This window comes from Camellia sinensis, chromosome 14 (genome assembly GCF_055761805.1).
Source record: "Camellia sinensis isolate YWXY chromosome 14, ASM5576180v1, whole genome shotgun sequence".
Lineage (NCBI taxonomy): Eukaryota > Viridiplantae > Streptophyta > Magnoliopsida > Ericales > Theaceae > Camellia > Camellia sinensis.
This window is the reverse complement of record NC_138974.1, coordinates 63,073,757-63,093,997: the sequence shown is the minus strand read 5'-3', so window position 1 is coordinate 63,093,997 and position 20,241 is coordinate 63,073,757. Positions and strand designations below refer to the sequence as shown.

The 20,241-nt window shown below is 36.1% G+C and overlaps 2 protein-coding genes across 2 annotated transcripts; both read left to right on the top strand.

Annotated features, from left to right (window-relative positions):
• Positions 1 to 11,914: 11,914 nt before the first annotated feature.
• Positions 11,915 to 19,289, top strand: LOC114276842 (uncharacterized). Its single transcript, XM_082904937.1, has 4 exons — positions 11,915 to 12,045; positions 15,903 to 16,187; positions 17,714 to 18,771; positions 18,880 to 19,289. The coding sequence occupies exons 1-4, from the start codon at positions 11,915 to 11,917 to the stop codon at positions 19,287 to 19,289; spliced, it is 1,884 nt and encodes a 627-aa protein (XP_082761063.1).
• Positions 19,290 to 19,411: 122 nt separating this feature from the next.
• LOC145807032 (uncharacterized) lies at positions 19,412 to 19,942 on the top strand. The gene has a single exon (XM_082904936.1). It carries the CDS (start codon positions 19,412 to 19,414, stop codon positions 19,940 to 19,942), a length of 531 nt encoding a protein of 176 aa, XP_082761062.1.
• Positions 19,943 to 20,241: the final 299 nt, after the last annotated feature.

The window sequence follows — 20,241 nt, the reverse complement described above, 5'->3', positions numbered from 1 at the left end:
GTTTTAGCATGCTTAAGCTTTGATTTGTGTTGTTTTGGTCATGCATGCATTGCTTTGTATAGCTATAGTGCATTCTAGCTTGTTAGCTTTGTGTGTTGAGTTCACTAGCATGCATTACTTGGGCTATTTGAATGATTTGAAATCATTTGTTATGTGATTTCAGTGCATGTTTCATGTTCATGCATTCACATCTTTCACTCTTTTGATGCTTTGGAGGGTTGGTTTTTTATGCCTAGGAATGAGTCATTGCGTATGCCTTCATGCCTAAACTTGCAAGCTATCATTTTAGTGTGTTTTTGGGGTTATTTTGCCATGATGTAACTCTAATTTTTGTTGGTTAATCATCTCATGCTTGGTCTTGATAAGTGTAGTGTAATCCTTCCTTTTGGCCTTGTATGCACGATGCCTTATGCCCTTCATGCTAGCTTGTTTTGGCTTCCTTACATTCATGTTTTAAACTCATTTTGACAAGCTCTAGGACTTCTTTGGGTTGTATTGGCCATATGCTTCATGTATTGCATAGCTGTAGTGCAATTGACCTTGCTAGCTTTGAGTTTTGAGCACCATAGCATGCTTCATTTGTGTTGTTTGGATAATTTGGAATCATTTAACATGACATTTCAGAGCATATAAAATTGCCATGTTCTTACTTCTTTCACTTTTTAAGTGCCTTTGAGTGTTATGCATTGTTGCCTTGTTTGTGGCCTAGCATGTATGCCATCTTGCCTAGGTCCTTGAGCTCCCATCTCAACATGTTTGGTCTTTGTTTAGACCTATTTGAGCTCTGTCCATGATTGGTTCATGCATTTGTGCCATGTATTGCATGTCTCTAGAGTAGTCCTCCTCGGTAGCCTTATGCCTTAAGGACTCTTGCATGCCTTTCTTATGTTGTTTAAATGATTTGGCATCATTTCATACCTTATTTCAGAGCTTATAATGTTGTTACACTCCCATGTTTGTCACTCCTTGAGCACTCTTGAGAATTGTGCTCTTAGGCCTAGTTGATAGGTCAATACATGTGCATGCATTTCTCTTGCTTTCACGCCTTTATTTTAGCATTATGGCCACTATTTTGGGCATGGCTGAGATCTGTCCACATTCAGTTTAGGTCCATTTAAAATGTTTATTTGCATGTTTCTTGCATGCTTATGTTACATTATATTGAGTATGCCATGTTGCTCTTAGCATTTAACATTGTGTATGCCATGTTGTTTACATGCCTATGTCACATTGCATTGAGTATGCCATGTTGTTCTTAGCATTGTGTATGCCATATCGTTTGCATGCTTATGTTACATTGCATTACGTATGCCATGTTGTTCTTTGCATTGTGTATGCCATGTTGTTAACTGCATTGTGTTATGCATATTGTTGCTTGCATTGTGTTTGGATTAGGTGTTAGTCCAAACACGAGAAACGAGGGACGTTTCATACTTGAAGTGATGAAACGTGCCTCAATTCTCGGTCGCCGACCCTCTTGATCATACATGATAGAGGTCAAGGCTTTATGTGTTTATCTGTACATTCATTTCATATTGAATTATGCAATTTGGCTTCTCGGCCATCATGCATTGAAATGCGCGATTGGTGGCCCGAGGGTCGAGAACCGCACTCCCTTGAGCTTATGAAATGATAGGGAGGGTGGTTGTGCACACATACCTTGCAAATACATTGGCATGCCCTTTCTTGCTCTTTATTGCAGTAAACTGGAGAAGTGCAGCAACAACTGGTTGGCCAACCAGAAAAACTAGTTGGCCGACCACTTTTTTTGGTCTGCAGCAATGGTAGGTGGTCGGCAGGTAGTCTTCCCCATCAACAACTGGTCGGCCATGTTCCTACAGGTCCCCAATGTGAGTTAGAAGCTATCTGGAGCTTGGTGCAAGGTTCTGAGAACAATTGAAAATAGAGGCAAGTTGGGGCATCGCGATGGATTTCGGAACGAGGTGACCGAGCATGCATACACTTCTCGCCTCGAGGCTCCTGTTTTATTACTTTGCTTAGATAGCTAGCATATGCTTTGTTTTGTACTTAAGTAGTTAATGCGTTTAACTATTCATTTGTGTTGTAATAACCTAGTTAGTTAACTTGTTAGTTAATTAGCTTCGTTTTGTACTTAATTAGTTAGCTTGTTAGTTAATTAGTTTTGTGATGTAATAATTAGTTTAATTAGCTTAGATTAACTAGTTAGCTCATTATTCGGACCCTCCGTCGAGAGGGCAAATGTTGTAATAAGCGTGCGTGTGTGTGATGCATGTCTTCCAACCTCCATTTCTTTCTCACTTTCACTTAACCGCTTACGATGGTTAGTTTTAGGGCATATTTCGATTAACATACCTTATGCTTGCATGCGTGCATCCATTCATCTATTTTACATGCACAGGGCTCGACGCATCATACAAACCACATTGAATTTCAATTCCAATTCGAATACATGTATCAAGTTGCATTTCATATGCCATCTTAGAATAACCGAGCCTATTTTAGTTGCATTTTTGCATGTGTTGCATTAGCCATCTTCACATGAACTAGGATCATGCATGATTTCTAACTAGTTCTTTGTTTTGGCTCGGAGTACACTGTGAGTGTTTACGCTTTAGCATACTGCATGAGATGTGTATGTTGCCATGTTAGCATACTTGCCATGAGGCTAACTGCTTAAGTGATTAACTGCTTGAATGCCTATGGGTGAAGGTTAGATTGCTTGAATTGGAATAATTCATCAAAACTGTGAGTTTTAAGCCCACTTGAGAATGGAAAAATCGTGTTTTCTAAGCCCACTTGAGGGTGGCAAAATCCAAGACTTAGTCTACTTGCAAGTAGCACCTCTAAACCATTTTCAAACAAACGAACATGAAATGTTTTATTCCAACTTAGGCGATCTAGTCTATACTTGTATGCTGTGCGCATCACATAGTAATTCTAGATTAATAACCGGAATAAGAACACATGTGTTTTCAAAAACAAAATATCATGTTAGTAAAGGCCGATCTTTGATCGGGCGAGCGGGGGTGTTCATTGCATGACCTTCCCCTCTCGTACCCAAGTTCCCGAGCCGATGCAACTTTGGTAATGACGGACAGGTGGACTTAGGCACGAGTCAGGGTTTCCTAAATTTCCCAACAATAAAACATTTAGGTGGCGACTCTGTATCTGACAAAGCAGTCCATGTTTGGCACTTCTTTATTAAAATCAGTTTTCCAAAACGATTTGCCGAATTTGGACTCTTCGGTGATTTATCGGTCTCACATTGCACATTGTGAGATTAGATTCAGAACCGTGACACGAGTCCGAACTGTAGTAGCTAAGAACAAAATGATTCGCGCCCTCGCACGCGGAGAGCGGAGTTGTCGGGCGGTCTACACTAAGCTAATTAACTAACTAATTAAAGCGAAACTAATTAAACTAATTATTACAAACCGAAATAAATAACTAGCTAAACTACTTAGCTAATTATTACAACAAAATATGAATCAACTAACTATTCTAGTTACCTAACTAACTACGAAATGAAATCGAATAACAAATTAACTAACTAATTTAATTACGACACATATCAAAATTAATTAGCTACAACTAATTAATTACAACAAAAGTATGATTAAATACTAATCAAACTAAACAAGCGGTCCCGGGAATGGAGGGATGTATGCATGCTTGGTTTCCACCTGAAAAACATCCATTGTTTTGCTTCCAATTGTCTCTGTTGCACAACCCTTGCACTGGTTTTTTCACTTCCAGATCAACTCTACTTTGCTTCACAAGCATTCTGCTCAAAATTCACTGGTGGCTAGCAGACCAGAAGTGAGGGGTTGTTGGCCATTGATGGCTTGTACCTCCTTGCTGCAACAGAGGACAAACAAAGCAAAGAGAGGGTATTCTCACAGGTTGTTTATACTGTGTATCCCTCCTTATCATTAAAACATCTCAAGCGAGTGATACACTTGGTTCCAAAACCATCAGTCAAGCAATTTCATTGCATGATGGCTAAAGAACCAGGATGTACAAGTTCAATAAATGTACAAACAAGATCAAAAGCCTTCACCCTATCATACATGATCAAGGCAATGGAGACCTAGGAAACTTGGCACATTTCATCACTTTGAGTATGAAATGCCCCAATTTTCCTTATGTTCAATTAATGTCCTATTGAACACATCAAAACATAATCAAATTCTTATCTTGCACCATTTTAGTTTCCATTTTTGTTTACTCATTTTAATTACCATTCCATTCCTTAACCAATTAAATCCATTGGTGAGTTAAGTTCTCTAAAAGAGAAGGCAGTGTCAAACAAGGGGTAGTTTAAGGCAAGAGAGAGGATTAAACCATTAAGCATGGCCCTCAATCTCAAGCTTAAACAACCGTAAAGTTGAAACAACCCTCAAAGAAAACAAAGAGTGAAGAAATAAGAGAGGTTGTAGAGATTATGCTTGCTGAAATTAAGTGCGAAAAGTACTAAAACAATGCAATCAACTCAAACAAATGGTGTCTAAAGGCCTAAAACACCAAACTTGTGAGGACACTTACACTATAACTATGCAAAACAAGACTCAAATGCAACAACCAACCCAAAACAGAGTTTAAAAAGTCCAAATCAAAGCCTAAAACATGCTAGAATTAAGCTATAAAATGCTAGAAAAATAAGCTAACACAGAGCTATCTAGGCTAGCAAACAAGACACAAGAAGGGGAGGCTAACCCCTCTAAATTTGGACTTCAAAACATGAATTTTGCCACTAAAATTAGTCTAAAATTCAATGTTCGAAAGCCCCAAAAAAGTTATTTTGAAAGTGGGAAACAAATGTGGAAAGGCCTTACAAACAAGGAATAAAGAAGGGTGAGCCACCCCCTAATCTTAAATGGCCTAAAACCACCAATTTTAGCCCACCAAAATAGAGTTTTTTATAGCCCAAAACAGCCCAAAAACAGTGGGCAAATGATGGAAAAACAAGTATGCAAAGTAAAGTAAAAAGGCAAGTATTATACCTCTTGAAGAAAAGATCAATTCTAGGCAACAATTCAAGTCAAAACCAACTTCAAGAGCTCCAAGAAGGCCTCAAGGAACCTCAGCTCAAAGGTGATCAACTTTGATTAAGGAAGTGTAAGCAAAGGTGTAGTGTAAGTAGGCTAATGTGTACAAATTTGCAAGAGAGAGAGAGAAATGTAGAGAGAGAGAGAGATTTTTGTTCCAAAAATTTCAACCCTCAAAAATGGGGAAGGAGATGCCCTATATATAAAAAAACATGAATTTGGTTGAGATACATCCCTCCATACACGTGTAGGAAGATACAGCCAATTATGGTAACTGCTTGAACAGCTGTCAACAAAATATCTGAAAAGAGACACTGATGGCCGGCAAGCCACACCATTGGCCAACAAAGCACAAGGGTGGTCGGCAGGGCACGATTGGTGGTCGACAGCCTACCAGAGAGAGCCTGCAGGTCCCAGGGTCTCGAGGTTTGAAGCACTAAGGGTTTAGTCCAAAACAAGGCACATAAAAGATAGGGTTTAAATAGGGACAGTCAAAAATGGGGACAAGCGATGACGTCCAAGCCTTGAGGACGGTCAAAAATGGGGTGTCTACATTCTTCATACTAGTTTTAGAGAAATTTCTAAGAGCATAGAACACATGTTCTAGTTCTCCGCACAAATTGTTTGGAGTGCTACAACAATCTGTGCAGATCATTATATCTTGAAAGATAGACGTCATTTATCCATAAGCACCGAAGCGAGGTGAATCTATCTTATGGATAGAGTGTTACGCACTCGACTTGATCATTTTTGTACTTATTCATCTATAAATAAATTCTGTAAGTAATTTATTTTTATTTGTTTGAATTGGTTTTAAGTTATTTATTTTACACAGAAGATTGTTCCAACATAAACAACTTTAACAATTTTATTTCTTGTGTTGGTTTGAGGTTTTCAATAGGTTTCCATAATCATACAATCAAAAGGTTTTCATAACATAATCATATAATCAAAAACAAGATCTAAATAAATTATTCTATCAAACAACACCATTCAAGCCAGAAAAATTGAAAAGCCAAAGCCCCAATCGAGAGCAAAATTGATCAGATCAATCACGAAAAACAACATAAAGCAGATCCGAAACAAGCAGATTCACATCTATTTTCTCTTAATGGGGAAAAAAAAGGAGAGAGGAGGAAGAGGTTGAGAAAGAGGAGAGAGCGAAGAGAAAGAGGAGGTTGAGAATCCATTACCATCGCCTCGCTTCCGCTGCCATCGCCGCTGTCGCCCTCCTTTCCATTTCATCTCTCTGTTCTAGCTCCATCGGGTGGGTTAGGGTTCTTAGCCTGAGAGAGAGAAGACAACGGGGAAATGAAAAGAAAAGAAGAGAAGAAAAAAATAAATAAATAATGACCAAAACAACATCGATTTGGCACTATGACACGAAAAATTGCAGGGAACCACAACAGAGGATCCGAAACTCGTGCTAGAAAAGCTCTCTGATGCATAAGTTAGACTTTAGGATCAATACTAGGGAAAGCACAGAGTATTGAGTATTTAGATTAGAATTACATTTTCATTGTTGAGCTACGTAATCTTTTATATCTTTTCTAACTAGTAGGTTCTAGTGAGTTTGTAATTCCTATTTATAATCTCAACCCACTGGGACTTTTCCTCCTAAAGGATAGACCTTTTCCTTTAAGCACCTAACCTTGTGGGTTTGTAATCAAAGTATATCCACTTTGTAGAAAATGGATCGAGTCAAGCTAATCAACTCACCTTCGTTGCATCTGCAACTGTTGCACAATTAGTGAATGCTCCTTGCTCACCCATACATGTTCGGAAGCATTCGAGTTGCGGGCTAAGGATCTGTGTTGGATTTCACTCAAGCTTTAATACCAGCCAATTCTGCTCGGCCCAATATATCTGCCGGATTAACTATCTTCTGTCTGTTGATTACCTGTCCATTGGACCAAAGGCCAACTTAGGCCAGTTTTGCTAGGTCATAGACCTTAGACCATGCAAATTCTGCTCGTCATACCATTCCGGTTGTATTCTCCCTCTTAGATTTTATATTAGTTATTTAAAAATATAAATATAAATTTAATAGTTTATTGTGGAGGCCAAATTAATTATATACTAAGGAAGGCCAAATTCATTTGAAGGAAATCAGGACAAAGATTATTCGGCCCTGTCCAATGGGGTCTTGAGGCCAAACATCTAAATCGGCCATACAAGGAGCCGAGCATGAGCTGGCATACAACTGAAAGGCCGAATAAGCAATCATGTGCTAGATTAAGAATGGGCCCGACCCCTGGGACCAGATATTAGTATAAATAGAGGAACATCAACCAAAGAAAGGTATGTGAGAATAGATTAAATAACTTGAGGGAGAAGTAAACTTGAGAGCATACTAACTTGTCTGTCGGAATGCTAATTCCGGCACCCCCGACCAGAGTGTTCATCATTTTTCAGGTGACAATCTAAGGATCACGAACGTCCTATTGGATCTTGAAGTATTTCCAAACCCCATCTCCACATTTATCAATTTTAAGATTGAATTAAACATACTAAGAATTCTCTATTTTATTTACTAAAATATATTGAATAAAATCGTTTTGTTTTTATCATCTACTAAGTTTAGTTGAAATAAGAATTTTCGGTTTTATAGAAAAGTGCCTAGTCTATATCAAACTAGCTATTTTAGTTAAATTTTTTAAACTTTTTATAAATAAAAAAAAAACACAGAAGTAGAGAGAATAGCTGTTTTTTTTTTTACTATTTTAGGTGATCAAAAAATGTTTGGAACCCCTTTGTTGGGGGTTCTATGACCCCTAATTTGATTTTAGCCCTTGATGTGTGTGTGGGGTCCACTCATGTATGTGTGGGCCCTACATTATGAGTGGTTGGGATGAGAGTGGGGGTTGTGGGGGTCATGTATGTGTGGATATCTCTATCACAATTGTTTAGGTGATTTCCAAAAGAAAAATGCTTGGAACTCCCTTTTTTTAGAGACCTCCATACTCCCTTGGATCTCAACCATTAATGTATGTGTGGGGCCTACTCATATATGTGTGGGGTCTATACCATTAATGATTGAGATCTAAATGAGACTGTGGGAGTCTCCAAAAATAGGGGACTCAATCATTATTGTTCTCAAAATCACCTAGTAAGTTTTTGTAGAAGACAGGATTCACATATTTACTTTAGAGCAGATTTGGTTGTTAACAAAATCTCATTTGGGCTATTTAATAATTAATTTATTTACAAATTAAATACCTACACACATTTACATGTAAATATCAAACAACTCAAATTTAAATTTTACTACCTTTATAAAAGAAAAAAGTTAATATCTTATCCTTTTAAAATAAAAACATTTCTTAACTAAACTCGTGAAATTCAAATATTTAACTTTTATAGAAATTCAAATCAATTCATTTATAAATGATCAAATGTTAAATTCGTTAATTCATGAGATAAGACAATACACAAAAAGGCATAGTACAAGTCAATATTGATTTAATTTTTATTGAATATTTTTAAAAAATATAAATTAATTCGATTAAAATAAAAATATATATATTTTGGAAATTTTAAAAATTAGTATTTCCTCAATCAAAAAAAGTAAAATCATGTGGAAAATTATAAATGTTTATGATTTATTTTTTTTGGTCTTTAAATTAAGAAAATAGATTTTGACAAAACAAGCCATGGATAAATCAATTGTGCTGTACAAATTATTAAATACAATAGATAATCCTTTGCTAAATCAAGAAAAATTATTAGTTGGTCTAAGAGTATCACATTAATATACTTTGGCAACCACAAGTCATCATGTCCTCTTATATTTTTCAATCGCTTAATACAAAATTGTGAATCTCATTTTCTCCACCAATCACAATATATATGAAGTATACATGGCGCTATTCCTGAACTAACCAATACCTTCTCCTAAACAAAACATACCTCAGATTGATTTTCTTCTTTTATTTACACGTGTTAGCAAGATCAACAAACACATTGCTTTGCTTAGAGCTCGTAAGAATAGGGCAGACCCGAATCTTTGTAAATAAATAAATAAATACTGTTCAAAAAATAAACAAACAAAAACACGCGGCAAAACTGAAAGCACAACTCTTCTAATAAGAGGCAGTACAGTCATTTCAACATCTTGAAAATTTCGCGGGGCAACCCGGTCCCTTCGCATTCCGAAAGCCTGTAATTGCTGTCATCTAATAGAGAGTTGGTCACAATCGGCTCAAACTCTCTCAATTCAATTACGGGGTGGGGGTGAGGGTGAGGGTGAGAGTGAGAGAGTTTTAGAGAGAGGAATTCTTTCTCATCACAAAATAGAGATATACACAAATGCTCACATTTTGTGAGAGAGAGAGAGAGATCATGGCGGCATCGAACGAGACTGAATTCTTCGAATTGGAAGTGGAAAGCAGAATCGACAGTTTCTCGAGAGTGTCGAATGCAGAGTCCGTGAGGGAAGATGAAGATGAGCTTCTTTGGGCGGCTCTGTCGAGGTTATCGTCGCAGAAGTAGACGAACTTTGCGTTGTTGCGACGAACGGTGTCGAAATTGGATGGCGGGGAAGAGAGATCCGCGGCAATTGATGTCAGGAAACTAGACCACAGAGCAAGACAATTACAAGCTTCTATCCGTCATCAAAGAACGCCTCGATAGGTAATCGCAATACACGATCTCTCTCTCTCTCTCTGCATATACATACATACATACATGTATACATACCTATATATATATGTGTGTGTATGTGTGTGTGCGCCTCTCAATGGACAAGAAACCAAAAAATCCCGACCCCTGGGACCAGATATTAGTATAAATAGAGGAACATCAATCAAAGAAAGGTATGTGAGAATAAATTAAATAACTTGAGGTAGAAGTAAACTTGAGAGCATACTAACTTGTTTGTTGAAGTGCTAATTTCGGCACCTCCGACCAGAGCGTTCATCCTTTTTTCAGGTGACAATCTAAAGATCAAGGACATCCTATTGGATCTTGGAATATTTCCAAACCCCATCTCGACATTTATCAATTTTAAGATTGAATTAAACATACTAAGAATTCTTTATTTTATTTACCAATATATATTGAATAAAATGGCTTTGTTTTTATCATCTACTAAGTTAAGTTGAAATAAGAATTTTCGGTTTTATAGAAGAGTGCCTAGTTTATATCAAACTAGCTATTTTAGTTAATTTTTTTCAAATTTTTATTAAAAAAAAAATACAAAGGTAGAGAGAATAGTTGTTTTTTTTTTTTTTACTATTTTAGGTGATCAAAAATGTTTGGAACCCATTTTTTTAGGGTTCCATGACCCCCAATTTGATCTTTGCTCTTGATGTGTATGTAGGGTCCACTCATGTATGTGTGGGCCCTACATTATGAGTGGTTGAGATGGGAGTGGGGTTGTGGGGGTCATGTATGTGTGGGGATCTCTATCACAATTGTTTAGGTGATTCCCAAAAGAAAAATGCTTGGGACCCCCTTTTTTTAGAGACCCCCATTACTCCCTTGGATCTCAACCATTAATGTATGTATGGAGTCTACTCATATATATCTGGGGACTACACCATTAATGATTGAGATCCAAAAGAGATTGTGGGAGTCTCCAAAAAAAGGGGTTTCTTGCATTATTGTTCCGAAAATCACTTAGTAAGTTTTCGTACAAGACAGAATTCACATATTTACTTTAGAGCAGATTTGGTTGTTAACAAAATCTCATTTGGGCTATTTAATAATTAATTTATTTACAAATTAAATACCGATACACATGTACTTGTAAATATCAAACAACTCAAATTTAAATTTTAGCACCTTTATAAAAGAAAAAAGTTAATATCTTATCCTTTTAAAATAAAAACATTTCTTAACTAAACTCGTGAAATTCAACTATTTAACTTTTATAGAAATTCAAATAAATTCATTTACAAATGATCAAATGTTAAATTCGTTAATTCAAATTGGTGTAATTCATAATCATGAGATAAGACAATATACAAAAAGGTATAGTGCAAGTCAATATTCATTTAATTTTTATTGAATATTTTTAAAAAATATATAAATTAATTCGATTAAAATAAAAATATATATATATATTTTGGATATTTTAAAAATTAGTATTTCCTCAATTAGAAAAAGTAAAATCATATGGAAAATTATAAGTGTTTATGATTTATTTTTTTTGGTCTTTAAATTAAGAAAATAGATTTTGACAAAACAAGCCATGCATAAATCAATTGTGCTGTACAAATTATTTAAATACAATAGATAATCCTTTGCTAAATCAAGAAAAATTATTAGTTGGTCTAAGAGTATCACATTACTATACTTTGGCAACCACAAGTCATCATGTCCTTTTATATTTTTTAATCGCTTAATATAAAATTGTGAATCTCATTTTCTCCACTAATCACAATATATATGAAGTACACATGACGCTATTCCTGAACTAACCAATACCTTCTCCTAAACAAAACATACCTCAGATCGATTTTCTTCTTATATTTACACGTGTTAGCGAGATCAACAAACACATTGCTTTGCTTAGAGCTCGTAAGAACAGGGCAAACCCAAATCTTTGTAAATAAATAAATAAATACTGTTCAAAAAATAAACAAACAAAAACACGCGGCAAAACTGAAAGCACAACTCTTCTAATAAGAGGCAGTACAGTCATTTCAACATCTTGAAAATTTCGCGGGGCAACCCGGTCCCTTCGCATTCCGAAAGCCTGTAATTGCTGTCATTTAATAGAGAGTTGGTCACAATCGGCTCAAACTCTCTCAATTCAGTTACAGGGTGGGGATAGGGGTGACGGTGAGAGTGAGAGAGTTTTAGAGAGAGAGGAATTCTTTCTCATCACGAAACAGAGATATACACAAACGCTCACATTTTGTGAGAGAGAGAGAGAGATCATGGCGGCATCGGACGGGACTGAATTCTTCGAATTGGAAGTGGAAAGCGAAATCGACAGTTTCTCGGGAGCGTCGAATATAGAGTCCGTGAGGGAAGATAAAGAAGAGCTTCTTTGGGCGGCTCTATCGAGGTTTCTGTGAGACCCCTAACTTTTGTAAACCCTATTAAGTCCCTTACTTTTAAATTATTTCTTTGAAATCGCTCAATTTCTTAATTAATTGCAATTTTAACCCTGGGATCAAAATACATGCACCAACTGAAAACTCGCAAATCCTGATCGATTTTGATAACTTAGAAATAATTTCTAATGCTCTAATTGACTCCCTAAATATGAAATTACCACTTGGAAACCCTAGGCTTTTTCCAGTCTTTATCACGTTCGTCGGTTGATCGCATTTTTATTCGAAACAATAAATCCATACCAAATTAGACTCTCTAACACAAATTTAATTTAATTTGACACTAAAATAAATGTTCTAATTCATAAATTAAACCCAATGCCCTCATATTTTTAAATCACATTTTGACCCCAGACTAGTATCATTACACATATATACATATATATACTTGTACCTTTCTTAAATAAATAATTTTATACACAAATATCTTCATATATATATACATAAAATCAACAAAATCTCCCCAAATCTTGAGCACATAGCTAGCCATCATACCTCCTAGGCTATAATCATTGTACTTTAGAGACAAATCCCTTAAATCATGAAAAAAGTATCATTGATACCCCCAAATCAAGGAAAGTTGTCTTGTACTTGTAACTATCTTGGTTCTACTTAAGTCTAACCCTAACTAGATCATGCCTTAATACATGATTAGGCTCCCTAATGATCCTTCATTCGATTACATTCCAACTAAATATATCTCAATTCCATTCCATTCCAACCAAAGGACATTTTAGACAATTCACACCATTTTTCCTATAAATACACCACCATCCTCCATCTATTTGAACATCAAAACACCACACCTACACACTCACACGTCATAGAGGGAGGGAGAGGGGTGGAGAGTGAGCTTGTGGGAGGGAGAAAGAAGAGGAAGAGAGCAAATCTTGCGAAACTAGTTCCATAAGCATTTGAGTAAGCCACAACACAACTCTCTCTTTTATTTTCCTTTTTCAAATACATGCTCTTAGAAGTTTTAAACATTCATTTCAGATGTGTTTTGATGGTATTCTTGTGTTAGAAATGAAAGAAGTTGAGCCTTGATTCTACCCTTCTTGTATTTCTCTTAATCGGTATAAGACTACCTTTTTCCATATCAAACTCTCAAAATTTCCAAAGGCACACCTTCACCTTGAATTTTTGAGTTTAATACATATTATTTAGCAAGTTTTCATCACAAGATAAGTGGAAAATTTTCCCTAGTTGACCTCTTTTCTCACCAAATTTCTATTTTCAAGAACTGTGCCAGAAAATTCTGTTTTTCCATCCAACTTTTGAAATTTCTAAAAAAATGTATAAAAATCTTCTGAACCTCCATTTTATGTAAAAATCTTCCTTAAGGAGTTATCTTTCAACTAAAATTGGTTTCATTAAAAATGAGTGAGCGCTTTGTGAGAAACTCCAATTTTCGTAACGGTTGACGAATCTGGACAGCGCTGGAACATTTCTTAAATAACTAAAAATCTAGAAACGCTATCACATTTCCAAAACATATTCTAAAAACTAGATTAAATTCTCTACGAACCATAGGAAGGCCGAGTTCAGTAAAAATCTAAAATAGCCCTTTTGATTTTAATCTTTAAATGGTATTGAATCTGGAAATTTAGTTTTGCATGGGTGTTTTATCCTCTTGTATTCATGAAAATGCTTATTAGTTGATGATCATGTCTTGGTATGATATTGCATGTGTTATGTTTATGTTTCTTATATTCTTCATTCTAATGATGCTCATGCTTATGTGGATATTACTATCTTGTTGAATTTGTTCTAACTTGACTTAAAACATTGATCCAAACGGAAAACTTAATTGGGATGGTATTGGATTTCGATCACTTGAATAATGAAGAGATGATAATGTGTTATGTATGGATTCATGGGACGTGCTCCCTAATTGAAGGTTAATTCTTGCGCAAGCGGTTGCCGCGTAGAATGGAACGGACGTATTCGAACTCTTTGCGATGGTTTGATTGGTGAGATAAGGTTGGGTCCGGATGGGAAATTTAGGAGGATAAAACTTTTTGGAAGGATAAGGTTGGATTCAGGAGACAAAACCTTTTTCTTTTTGCTGTCCCTTTTGAGGCCATGCGGTTGGCGCTACACGATATATAACCGTTGGTAGGCATCCGAGATTAGTTCTGCAACAAAGCAGCAAAAATGGGAGTTTTGAATAGTCCGGTGTCCAATTCATATGGTTGGGAGGATGAAATCTCTTTGGGGGATTTCTAGAATACTAACCACTAACATTATAACCGTTGTTATCTATTTGAATGACATGTTCCTTCCTCTGTTATTAAAATTGTTATTATTGACTTGAACATCATTCTTCACTAATTGCTTGTTGTAAATATGATGGTGTATTAGATTGGGAAAAAGGGACGGGGTGTGTGTGCGTTTACTGGGCATTCAAAGCTCACGGGGTTTCATGCCAAGTATTGAAGACTATTAGATCGGTTGAAGGCAAAGCTGAAGCATTTGAGGACGTACGGCTACCCTAGAAAACGTGTTTTGAGATTGTAAGTGATAGATCTCATGTTGTATTTAAGACATGATTTTTGTACTTTATATATATATAACATTTGTAACCTATCCTTATACTCCTTTAACTCATGTATGCCTTGTGTTAATACCCTATCAAGATCTGTCAAAAAGGTAGCTTTGCTATCTAAGGTGGTTAGACTTAAAAGGGAGGCTATTTTGACTCCTTCGACCTTCTTGGAATCTTGCTTGGTTATTAGCCAACGGACTCATTAGTGACATTTCCTACTCTTGTAACCTTAGATAAACCTTGTATTTAATGGTTAATATATTATCTAATGTTCCCGATTTTTGGGGTGTCACAGTTGCCGTCGCAGAAGCAAACGAACTTCGCGTTGTTGCGACGGACGGTGTCGAAATTGGATGGCGGGGAAGAGAGGTCCGAGGCAATCGACATCAAGAAACTATACCGTTTCATTCGCGAACTCGTTGTCAAAAGGGCATTGGCAACCACAGAGCAAGACAATTACAAGTTTCTCTCCGCCATCAAAGAACGCCTCAATAGTTAATCGCATTACACTCTCTCTCTCTGCATATACATACATACATACATGTATACGTACATATATATATATATATATATATGTGTGTGTGTGTGTGTGTGTATGTGTGTGTGTATGTGTGTGTGTGTGTGTGTGTGTGTGTGTGTGTGCCTCTCAATGGACAAGAAACCAAAAAATTGATTTATTGCAATTCTCCTCCATTTATACGAAGTATGAACGACTAGAAATTTCTTCAATGCATGAGACGTTAATCAATTATGGCAACATAGTTGTGAAGTCCATTGAATTATATTCAATTGTTATTTGGGTAATGGTAGGGATACCAAATTTTCTACCAAAACAAAGGACCAAGGCCTTGTTTGGTTTGACTTTGGGAGATAAGTTTTCAAAAAATATTTTGAGAAGAGAGTTTAGAAATTTTTGTAGTTTGTTTGGTTATATATTTTGAAATAGTTTTGGAGTTTCAAAGTTTGGGACAATACAGTCATTTCAACATCTTGAAAATTTTGCGGGGCAACCCAGTCCCTTTGCATTCTGAAAGCCTATAATTCCTGTCATTTGATAAAGAGTTGGTCACAATCGGCTCAAACTCTCTCAATTCAGTTACGGGGTGGGGTGAGGGTGAGAGTGAGAGACTTTTAGAGAGAGAGGAAGTCTTTCTCATCACAAAACAAAGATATACACAAACGTTCACAATTTGTGAGAGAGAGAGAGAGATCATGGTAGCATCGGACGGGGACTGAATTCTTCGAATTGGACGTGGAAAGCGGAGTCGACAGTTTCTCGAGAGCGTCGAATGCAGAGTCCGTGAGGGAAGATGAAGATGAGCTTCTTTGGGCGGCTCTGTCAAGGTTTCCGTCGCAGAAGCAGACGAACTTCGCGTTGGTGCGACTGACGGTGTCGAAATTTGACGACGGAAAAGAGAGGTCCGAGGCAATCGACGTCAGGAAACTAGACTGCTTCAATCGCGAACTCGTTGTCAATAGGGCATTGGCAACCACAGAGCAAGACAATTACAAGCTTCTCTCCGCCATCAAAGAACGCCTCAATAGGTAATCGCAATACACGATCTCTCTCTCTCTCTGCATATACATACATACATACATGTATATGTACATATATATGTGTGTGTGTGTGTGCATCTCTCAATGGACAAGAAACCAAAAAATCCCGACCCTTGGGACCAGATATTAGTATAAATGGTAATACTAGGGGGGGCAGCCGTACTACGACAGACAAGTTAATATGCTCTCAAGTTTACTTCTACCTTAAGTTATTTAATCTATTCTCGCATACCTTTCTTTGGTTGATGTTCCTTTATTTATACTAATATCTGGTCCGTCTCCCTTAACTTGTCTAATATGCTCTCAAGTTCCTTTATTTAATATGCTCTCAAGTTCCTTTATTTAATATGCTCTCAAGTTTACTTCTACCTTAACTTGTCTCTCTCTCTCTAGCGTCCGTCTCCCTCTCCAATGATGGATCTAGGGGGGGCAGCCGCACCTCCAAAAATTTGAAAAATATCATATATTATACTAGAAATTTTAAAATAATTTAAAATTATAGTAGTTCGCACCCCCAAATTTTTTTTAGATAATTTCAAAATTATATAGAGTAGCCCCCCCAATTTTTTAAACTATTTGGAATTTTTGTTTTTTAAAATTATTTAACATATATAATAATCTATTTTAAATTTCATGTATATGTATTCTTTAAATTAGATCAAAATGAAAACAAAATTTTGAACACTTTAGTGGGTTAAAGTGTAAATATGAAACTTTTAAATATATATATATATATATATATAATATACAATCCAAGACTTGCTGGGGAAGCTTAAGAAGCACTAAGTCTAAAATAAAGTAAACAAAACAACTAAGTCTGAGAGGCAGCATAAGAGAGACGACCGATACGGAGTTACGAAGTGCAACGCAACGCAACGCCTAGCCCTTGTCCTGACTCCTCAAGAAGGTAATCAAATAAATTTGCTCTCAACTTTAATATTCTCATTGTTGATCTTTGTGGCTTTTTTGGGATTAAAGTTATATTATATCATATATGGGTTTGCTTTAAAGTTATGTTATATCATATATGGGTTTGCTTTCCGCTTTAATTTGCTTTAATTTTTTGGGAAGGGTATTAAATAAATTTGCATACTGTTGGCTCAATTGTGAGATAGTGATGGATTGAGCTTATATTATACTCATATTTCTGTCTATGTTGGTTGAAGTTTCAATAATTTATGTCTGAGATTAATTGGGATTTATGCAATATGTTTTCTTTTTTTTCTTCAGTTAGTTTTTTGAGCTTATATTATACTCATATTTCTGTCTATGCAATATGTGCCCCAATTGTCTGTTAGTTTTTTATTCAAATACAATTATCATTTATGTCTAAGAATTAATGGGCTTATTTGAGGTGATTGTTTTCATATTTATGTCTGTTGATTGAAGTTTGAATATGGGTGGTCCAATTGTCTGCTAGTTTGTGATTCAGGTACAATTGTTAAGTTAATCATGGCGAACAAAAAAATTGATTTCTTCTTTAAGAAAAGAGGTTCTGAAAATATCGTTCAAAGTTCCACCAATAATGTTGAAACTTCAACTCCTTTGAAACAACGTCCTTCTAAACTTCCAAGAGTCGAATCTAAAGATGTTGATACATCTTCTTTGGTGAGGGATCCGGGGTTGCGTCAACAAATATGGGGTTATCCGGTATCTGAACGTGATGAGATCAGATGTGTTTATATCAAATCCGGGCCATATCAACCCAAGGCTCCGAACAATCAACCTTTTGAAATTGATAAGAATGGGCGTCGTTTTTTAGATTCTTGGTACAAGTTATTTCCGGATTGGTTGGAATACTCTCCAACAAAAAATCATGCGTTTTGCCTTCCATGTTTTCTTTTTACTAAGCCAACTGGACACCCTAGATCTAGTGCTTTTACAATCGAGGGATTTTCTTCTTGGAAGAAAGTCAATGAAGGGAAGAACTGTCCTTTGTTATCGCATATGGGCAAGGATCCTAACTCATCGCATAGAGTTGCTATCAAATGTTGTTGTGATTTAACAAATCAAGCGCAACATATTGAGGCAATTATTGAAAAACAAACTTTCATACAAATTGCTAGAAATCGTTTGCGATTGAAGACCTCGATAGATGTGATTAAATGGTTAACATTCCAAGCATGCGCTTTCAGAGGTCGTGATGAACGCCACGAATCTAACAACCGAGGGAATGTTATTGAGTTGATAAAGCTCTTGGCTTCTTATAATGAGGATGTGGCAGCAGTGGTTTTGGAAAATGCTCCTCAAAATGCTTCCTATCATTCCCATGGGATTCAAAAGCAGATTCTTAGTATTTTCTCTAATAAGATACAAAGATTCATTCGTGAGGAGATTAATGATGGGAAGTTTTGCATTCTAGTTGATGAATCTGAAGATGAATCGAAAAGAGAGCAAATGGCAATTGTTTTGAGATTTGTTGATAAATATGGTTTTATAAAAGAGCGTTTCTTTGACATAGTTCATGTGTTAGATACCACATCGGCAACTTTGAAAGAAGAAATTTGTATTGTCCTTTCTCATCATAACCTTAGTGTGCAAAATATTCGTGGTCAAGGATATGATGGTGCCAGTAACATGTCTGGAGAATGGACTGGGTTGTAGGCTCTATTTTGTGCTGAGTGACCATTCGCATATTATGTTCATTGCTTTGCTCATCGGCTCCAATTGGCTTTAGTAGGAGCATCTAAACAGGTTATATCTATCAATCAATTTTTCTCTTACTTGACTCAAGCAATTAATATAGTTGGCTCATCTTGCAAAAGACATGATCAATTAAGAGCTGCTCAGGCTGCAGATATTGTTGAAAAGCTTGCCATTGATGATGAATTTAAGACTGGTAAAGGAAAAAATCAGATTGGAACATTGAAACGAGTTGGAGATACCCGATGGGGTTCTCATTTGGGTTCCATTTGTAGTTTGATAAACATGTTCAGTGCTACTTATGCAGTCCTAAGAAACATAATTAATGATGGAAGCAAATCGAATCAACGAGCTGAGGCAGATGGAGTTTATGATTCCATTACATCTTTTGAGTTTGTCTTCATCTTACATCTTATGAGGGATATCATGGAGATCAAGATATATTAAATGCAATGCATTTGGTGTCTACAACGAAGATACTTATTCAAAAATTTAGAGAAGATGGATGGGTTCCATTGTTGGAGAAAATTAAATTATTTTCTAATGATCATGGTATATAGATTCCTGATATGAGTTGTCCTTATAAAGGAGGCCGAGGTCGGTCTCGTTCTGAAAGAGACCAGCTCATCATGGAACATCATTTTCGAGTTGATATTTTTATGGTTACAGTTGATTCCCAGTTACAAGAATTAAACAATAGGTTTAAGGAAGATGTAATGGAATTTCTTGTTCTTAGCTCAACTTTGGATCCTAGGGATGGTTATAGATCATTCAACATTGAGGATATTTGCAAACTTGGAGATAAATTTTATCCCATGGATTTCTCCGAGCAAGAAAAATTGCATTTGAAGTATCAGTTGGAAAACTATAAGCTTGATATTTCCATACTTCCCGAGTTTCAGAAGCCGTCAACCATTTCTGAGTTGTGCCAAATGTTGGCAAAAACAAAAAAGTCGACAAGTTATCCTCTTATTGATAGATTGATCCATCTTGTGTTGACTTTACCTGTTTCAACTGCTACATCAGAACGTGCATTTTCAGCTATGAAACTCGTTAAGTCTAAATTGCGCAATAGGATGGAAGATGGTTTTTTTTGCTAGTTACTTGATTACGTACATAGAAAAGGACATTGCTCGAGGGTTTGATGTAGACTCTATCATCGATGCTTTTGATATTATGAAAGAACGTCGAGCTCAATTGTAGACGCCTAATTTTAGTAAATAAATGCATGTAGAAATAGTTACTACTTTTTGTAAGTGAATATGGGCAAAAAAATATTCTCAATTGTATGATCATCTTTTGGTACTCAACTATGTTGATAAGGAATATATAGTTCAATTTTTTATCGTAACATTATTGATTTTTTTCATACTAGTAGAAATTGGTATTGAATTTCAAA

Bases quoted from the DNA above. Each gene is read 5' to 3' on its own strand.
- LOC114276842 (XM_082904937.1), top strand. From the start codon at position 11,915: ATGGCGGCATCGGACGGGACTGAATTCTTCGAATTGGAAGTGGAAAGC. The intron at 12,046-15,902 runs GTTTCTGTGAGA...GGACGTGGAAAG, and splicing joins CTTTGGGCGGCTCTATCGAG to CGGAGTCGACAGTTTCTCGA. The intron at 18,772-18,879 runs GTAACATGTCTG...TGGCTTTAGTAG, and splicing joins TCAAGGATATGATGGTGCCA to GAGCATCTAAACAGGTTATA.
- LOC145807032 (XM_082904936.1), top strand. From the start codon at position 19,412: ATGAGTTGTCCTTATAAAGGAGGCCGAGGTCGGTCTCGTTCTGAAAGA.